Genomic DNA, 7,753 nt, shown 5'->3' with positions numbered 1-7,753 from the left:
ACTTCATTAATTCATGTGTAAATACTGATTTTTACAGTGGAACTGTAAAATGCAAGTGAATGGAATGCAGTGAAACTGTAAAATGCAATGAAGTGAAATGGTTGTTTATTGAAGATGTTCTGCCATTATCATCAGATGGGATTTATTTTGTTTACAGGGTCAGTATTGGTCTGATCCACGTGGAGAAGTATTAAAAACAGGGATTCTTAACTCCTGTTTGTTAAGCAAGCAGTTATCATGATAGAAGTGCTCAAATAAATGTGGAAAGCGCTAAATAAGGATTTATAGTAGTTTTGCTAGTTCACAGAAGTAATGGTATTAGAAAGAACAACATAAATAGCAACTCAGTAAGACTGTGTTATTGGGTTACGCTTCTGTCTTTGTCAGCCTTACTAATGGACTCTGTGCTGTAGTCTTTTTTTTTTTTTCTAGACAAAAAAATCCTACTGTTTTAATAAACACTTAGGTGTGTAGATACATACATAGGTGTAGACTTGCATGCTAATGTACATTCTGTCAATTTATGTCAGGAACAATGTATATGGGAGGGAGACTGGCCAAAACAGGAGTTAATCAGTGCTAAAATGAGGAGATTGTACACGGGAATGCCCCAAACCATAGAAGTAATGGAAACTGAAGGATACAGACTCTGTGTTTTTAGGTTTTAAGTGCAGCTCACTGCCAGCATTGAGAGTGTTTGGTCAGGCAGATGAATTTTTACTGATACATTGACAGTATTACTGGCAAAGTGTGTCATTAGTCTAAATTCATTTGGAATAAAAACAAGCTTTTTGCTAATTATTTTTAGCCATTACTTTCAGTTCCAGTATTTTCCCCAGATCATAGTGTTGGACAAACACCAAAGAGGGATCACTTTGGGCTGGAAACTACACAACCATGCTTCTTATCCTAGGACAGTTGTGTTTCAGAGTATTTTGTGGATGGATACATAGAAAATAATGGTATATGCTCATAAATATCACTTCCCTGAGAGAATAGTATTGTTTGGTTTTGAGTTTAGCTCTCAAGTACTGTGACACTCAGTTGGATACCTGCATTGTGAAGGTCTTGAAATAGTTTTGAATTCTTTTAGCCTCAGTAACAGTTGACTGAGTTTCGTATTAAAAGACAAGTGATGATTTCTTAGGTATTCAGTATGTATTGAACTGTACATACTGCTTTTGTATGTTGTATACATGCATTTCCAAATAAACGTATACATTATTAATAAGCAGGTCAATAAGTCTGGTGAATAAGGATGACTATGAATTAGTAGCTATGCATTCCTAGTGCTATGAGATAATGAAATTAAATCTCAGTATTTTTCTTGATGTTTTGTAAAGCCACCTTGCAGAGACTAAATATTTTACAAGTGATGCAGAAATTCATGTGACCTGTCTTGTTTTCTTTATTTTTACTTCTAAAATCCATGTGTTCGTTGTGTGTGTATACATACATATTTGAAAATGAATGTTGCTATGTTGTGAAGCTTATTTTTTTTTCTTTAACCTGATCCATCTGCTTTTTAACTTGACAGAAATTTTCTTTTGACACCAGTTAGAAGTTTCAATCAGGATCTAAGTATGTAATTATTTTCTGCTTTACAAATATGGAAATTAATGGTGCTGCTCTTGCACTGAAGCACTGGACAACATATTTGATGTGGCTGGCTTCTAACTCTATTTTCCATTAGGACTGTATTATTGAAAACAAATACTTACGTGTCAGTAATTAACTGTGGATTTTAGGAAATTGTACTTAGCTGTTCTATTAAATGTGCTAATTTTTCATGACAGAAGAATTGGCATGGTTTAATGGAACAGAACCCAGCTTGAAATCTGAGTCCTTATGGCCCTGCTTTATTGTTATTACATCATTCACTCCTCTTTGCTTTCTGGAAAAGAGAAACTGGCAGAATAAAATTCATTAATTCTTCCATAACTTTCCAAACTGATAATGCTGAAAGTACTTTCAATAGCAGTTGTAAAAACATTCCGATAAATAGTGACATTAATTTGAGGTTGCTTATCTGTTACTGTACAAGCAAGAATCATTGCTGACGCAATAGTGAGTGCTATAAAAACAATTTGTATGCTACACTCATTTTACCAGGAACGTGCGTGAGTGGAAAATGAGATATTGAGAAGCTGTATCTCAGATCAAGATCTTGTAAGAATAATGTTGTTTTTTTTTTTTTTGCTTTAAGTGGGACTAAACAAACAAAAAAAAGACAATTTATGTGCTGAGTTCATTTTTAATAATCAAAATGTCTGAAGCTAAATATTAAGCTAGTTTTATTAGTGGCAAGGCTTTTGCATCTAAACTTTCACTTTAGCGTGAAGACTGCTTTTCAAAGGTGCATGTCTCAGTAGCATTAATCTTTTTGATATAACTACTTTTCAAATTATGTTAGTAAATGTTTATTCTCTAACATATTTTTCAATACTGGCTGTAGCATTTTCTTTGTAAGAGACAAGAAAAAAATTTACACAACACACTTTCTTCATCAGATTTTTTAACAGGCACGTGTCAGAATTTTGTTTAAGTTGGTATGATTGATCAAAAGCCCCCGTGTGTGAATAAACATCTGTATTTAGATACATATATCTTGTTATATTATTTACAGGATACAAGACCAATCATTACATCTTAAAATCACAGCAGTATCCATTAAGGCTATTAAAGACAACAGATAGCACTCCTGCATCTCTAAATGAACTTAGGTTATTTTTAATCCATGGAGAAGTCATGTGTAGAGTGTTTCAAAGTCAGGCACCATAGCTGTCTTCAGAAGAGATATTTTAATGTAGAAGAACAGGATACTTCCCAGTGCTACTCAACAATGTGCCTGGTGTCCTGCAGTGTTAAGTATTAGAGGTTTAAGTTGGTCAGTGATGCCACAGAAAGTTTTGACATAACATTATGGTAGCATCAAAACCCACGTCAGTTTGAACTGATGGGTCACGTTGTATTTGTTTTGGAAGGAAATCTGCTACCTAGGTATCATGAAGTGTGGAGTATTAGTTGCTTCAGCCCTGAGCTGCTTTCAGGCTGCAGGAGGTTTAATGAACCTAGTGCCAGTCTGTTTTTAAAGTTACTTTTGCATTCCCCAAACCAGTGGTTTCTAAATAGTAATCAACTTCTCTGTTTTTTCCAGGGTGTTTTTTTTTTTCCCCCCAGAAGATTCCTGTTGGCTTTACAAAAAAATTGGATCTAGGCACTTCTGTTTGAGAAAATGAAACAAACAGAAGAATGTGTGTGGATTTAAAACGATTGTATTTATCAAGTTGTGGAGTGAGAAGTGGAGTGAGAAGTATTGGAGAAATAGCTTGCTCTGTTGCTCATTGTAGATCTACTACAAATCATTTCTGATGCAGCTGAGAAAAATGCAGACCCTTAAAAAGGAACACGGACCTGTTGACACAAGTAGCAATGTGGACAAAATCATGGTACTTAAATCTACTTTAGCAGAAGTGTCTGAAGAGTTGTCTACAAATGAAGATGTACTACTAACTGAAGCAAGTAGTGGAAAAAGCAAATCTTCAGCTTGCCGGAGAAAGCGTGAATTCATTCCAGATGAAAAGAAAGATGCTATGTACTGGGAGAAAAGGCGGAAAAATAACGAAGCCGCCAAAAGATCTCGTGAAAAACGGCGCCTGAATGACCTTGTCTTAGAGAACAAACTAATTGCACTGGGAGAGGAGAATGCCACTTTGAAGGCGGAGCTGCTTTCGTTGAAGCTGAAGTTTGGTTTAATTAGTTCTGCAGCCTATGCCCAAGAGATACAGAAACTCAGTAGCTCAACAACTGTGTATTTTCAAGACTATCAGAGTTCCAAGCCAAATATTAACTCATTTGTAGATGAACATGAGCCATCTATAGTTGGTAGCAGTTGTATTTCTGTCATTAAGCATTCTCCGCAAAGCTCTATGTCTGATATGTCTGAGATGTCATCAGTAGAGCATACTCAAGCAAGTCGTATACAGAGCAACTGCAGAAGTCCTGAAAATAAGTTCCAGATTATAAAACAGGAGCCCATGGAATTAGAGAGAGAGCCAAGAGAAGACAGAGGTTCGTACAAGGCATCCATATATCCAAACTACATGGGGACTACCTTCAACATGTACTCACATTCTCCTCCTCTCTTGCAAGTTAATAGGTCCTCCAGTAATTCTCCTAGAACTTCAGAAACTGATGATGGAGTTGTTGGAAAGTCATCTGATGGAGAAGATGAGCAGCAAGTTCCTAAGGGTCCAATCCATTCTCCAGTTGAACATAAAAATGTTCATGCAACTGTTAAAGTTCCAGAAGTGAATTCTTCTGCTTTGCCTCACAAGCTTCGAATTAAAGCCAAAGCCATGCAAGTTAAAGTTGAAGCAATGGATAATGACTATGATGCCACACAGAAATTGTCGTCACCTATTGATATGTCCTCAAAAAGACATTTTGAGCTTGAAAAACATGGTGCACAGAACTTGGTGCATTCCTCTCACACTCCTTTCTCTGTTCAGGTGACAAACATCCAAGACTGGTCGCTCAAACCAGAACTCTGGCATCAAAAAGAACTCAATGTAAAAATTCAGAATGGTTGCAAAACTGGAGTTGTTGAAATAAAAGACAATATCTACAACGTCTCTGAGTCTGAGAACCTGTATTTGAAGCAGGGCATAGCAAACTTGTCAGCAGAGGTTGCTTCACTTAAAAGACTTATAACTACACAACAAATCTCTGCATCAGACTCTGGTTAAGTTACTACTGAGTAAAGGCTTATTGTTTGAAAGGATGTCATTTGCAGTAGATGTGTTTTGTATTATACTGAATTTTCACTGGACTTGTGATGTCATTTCACTGTAATGTTCACATAACATCTGATTGGTGTCTTTTTGTGCACAAATTATTATGAAGACTAGGTTGTGTTATGATCACTATGCCTTGTGTATAGTCAAGTAGCCTGTACAGAGGCTGTATATAGTGAACTTCTATTTTCTTTTTGTTGTTCTACTATAAAGTGTGTAAGTTACCAGTTACAATAAAATATTGGTGACAAACACAGGACATCTACTCCACTTGATTTTAAGAACTTGTAAATAAGTTGTTAATTAAAAAAAATTGGCTTTTTCTTACACTGTGCTCAACTTCACTTACGTGTTTAGTTTTTACAGCTTAACTTAACCAAATTACAGTTTACAACATACGTAAACCTTCTGGACACTTTTTTTCCGTAACAAATTTTTTTTAGAGGAGAATAGAAATAAAGTGGATATTTATAAATGAAACAGTAACAGTTTATAGCCTTAGCCTTCTTTAAATTATTTGTTAGTATAAGTTAACCAAAAATCACATGAAATCTAACCCATTAATTCTAATAGCAACAACTTTTTTTTTCACTTCCTGTCTCAAATGAGAATATCCTGAATAGTTTATTTTGACAAACCATTTTTTTTCAATATTACAACAATGTTTTAGATGAAATTAGCTGTATTGGATTTTTGCATTTTCTGAGTTCTTCAAAGCCTTGCACTGATAAGATTGGATGCCACCATCTTTGTCAGAAGGCAATTCGTATGTGCAAGGAGTGCAGGCATGGAAAGAAATATGCACAGATGTTTATACACGCAACTTTGTCCCTTTTGCATTCCATGTTTCTTTGCACAACAGCACATGGGCCACCTTCAGTTGAAGGGTAAGGCTTCTGGGTCTGTGAACTCTGCTCAATTAGGCAAATGTCTACACAAGGTGCAGGCAATTAGTAGTAGCAGGATCATAGAAGATCATTTGCTATTGTGGATCCCATTGTGGGACATAATGCAATTTTAAAGGTAAAGTAAAACTTGCCACCAATTTGGCTTCAGTTTCAGTGGCTTAATTAATTGAACTGGAATACCTTGGCTAAGTGCAGGGCATTTTGCAATAATTTCTTAAATGTAAAATACTACATGGAGAACTGTACAACTCAGATACTACAGTTTATGTGGATGATGAGTTCTTTTCTTGATGACTTTGGTGTTCTTCTTTGAGAAGAGGCATTGAACCGTGAATACTAGAATTGCATTATACACCCTGTGTTTGGCTTTCCAAAGCCTTTACTTACAAATTAAAAGTATGTTATAAATGCAACATAGATTTGGGAGAGGTCCTTTTCATGCTAGTTCCACCTTCTTTTAAAGTACCAGTAAATCAGACTAACAAATAAGCACTTCCTGAAAAGGCTTTTTACTACTTGCCGTGCTGTATAATAGAATCTTACCATAGACTAAAAATATTAATTAATAGGTAGTGGTTTTTAAGTTCATACTTGACTTGAGTGAAAGGAAGTTTGTCAATTTTTTGGGGATATGAAAAGGAGACTTGAGTTACTCCTGATAGCTCTGAAGCTTGGTCCAGCAGTCAAGGCAATGGCAAAACTCCCTGATGTCAGCAAGGCCAGGATTTGATGCTGTTATCTTTTTAGCGACTAATGATTCAGAGTCATGTTCTGGGTGGACCTTGTCACAGACATCACTGATACGTCTTGAGACTTTTTGAGCCTTCTTACTGCTGTGCTGTATTTGTGGTATTCAGAGCTGATAAACTGTTATTCTTTTTTCATGCCTTAATAATACAATAGATCCCATAGTTGGGCTCTGTATGTATTTGGTAATTAATGTAGATGACATTTCAATGTTACTGAAAATAAGCTCAGGATTATTGCATGAAATGTAAAAATTTGCATTGAATGATGGGGATATGAAATATGAGGCAGTGATTCATACTGGCTCTTTGCTTGCTAAGTATCTTCTGTAAGCAACAACAAAATTCTTAAAGTATTTTGCATATTATTTATCACATGTAATGTGTTCAAAGAGAGAACTTAAAGCTCTCAGTGTTGCCATCTGTGTAAGCCTGAATCTATTGGGTTTTTTTTTTGTTTGTTTTTTTCCATTTCTTGTTACAGTTGTTTGTCATTATGGAAGAATGTTGTCCTCCTTCTAGCTCATTATATATTTTGTGTATCTGTTTTGTGCAATTAATACTTAACAGTAATGATGTAGTTAATTTGTTGAAGGATGTCATTGCAAGAAAGTTATAGCATGGAGCTTAGGAGCACAATCAGATGTTATTTATACTCCCTTTATACCTTAGTGTTATGCTTCATTTGAAGAAACAAATAAATAATTTGTCTTTTGTTCAAAACCGGAACTAATCACAACATGATTTTTTATTACATTCTTTGCGTTAGTCCAACACGTGTATGAGAGCAGGTGTTCTTTCTCCAGTTCTGCAGCTGATAACTTACACTGAAGTTACTACTTCTGTGGCCAGAATTCAGAGTAGCTTGCATGGACTGAAAGTAGAGCATGGGTGGTATATTCAAGGACAGACTCTTGGTCACAGTTTGTCTCGAACCAAGACAAGTGTGCTGTAGCTGGCTCGCTCATTAGAGCCCTCATCTTCTGCACCCATTGTCAGCCTGCTTTTCTTCAACATGTAGCATCAGAAAAAGCTGCACTGAGTGTGGGGAGGGAAAGAACACACTGGGACGTTGGCCTCCAGCTTTCCACTGGCACTTAGTATTGCACATGGAACGGAGGAGCTGGAGAATCAAGTGGCTCTGTTCACTCAGTCTGCTATTTCCAGCATCATAGAAAACCGAATCAGCCTCTGTGAGAGGGATATCTTTGGCTGGTCTTCTAATCTCTCCCTTAGAAGTCAGGTGGTTTGCTGGAGCACAAATTGGGCTTTACCTAAGTTGGAGTGCTATCGCAACCTGTTA

At 36.2% G+C, this 7,753-nt stretch overlaps 1 protein-coding gene across 1 annotated transcript; it reads left to right on the top strand.

Annotated features, from left to right (window-relative positions):
• The first annotated feature begins 2,759 nt into the window (after positions 1-2,759).
• NFIL3 (nuclear factor, interleukin 3 regulated) lies at positions 2,760-7,179 on the top strand. The gene has a single exon (XM_065740653.1). The coding sequence runs from the start codon at positions 3,372-3,374 to the stop codon at positions 4,746-4,748; it is 1,377 nt and encodes a 458-aa protein (XP_065596725.1). The 5' UTR covers positions 2,760-3,371; the 3' UTR covers positions 4,749-7,179.
• Positions 7,180-7,753: the final 574 nt, after the last annotated feature.

The sequence above is a fragment of the Cyrtonyx montezumae genome, unplaced genomic scaffold (assembly GCF_038088225.1).
Source record: "Cyrtonyx montezumae isolate F1298 unplaced genomic scaffold, pur_monq_1.0 scaffold_29, whole genome shotgun sequence".
In the NCBI taxonomy this organism is placed as follows: Eukaryota; Metazoa; Chordata; class Aves; order Galliformes; family Odontophoridae; genus Cyrtonyx; species Cyrtonyx montezumae.
Note: the sequence above shows the minus strand (reverse complement) of the source record. Positions and strands in the feature narration are given on the sequence as shown.

What these genes read in the sequence shown, in the direction of transcription:
- NFIL3 (XM_065740653.1), top strand. Translation starts at nt 3,372, where the DNA reads ATGCAGCTGAGAAAAATGCAGACCCTTAAAAAGGAACACGGACCTGTT.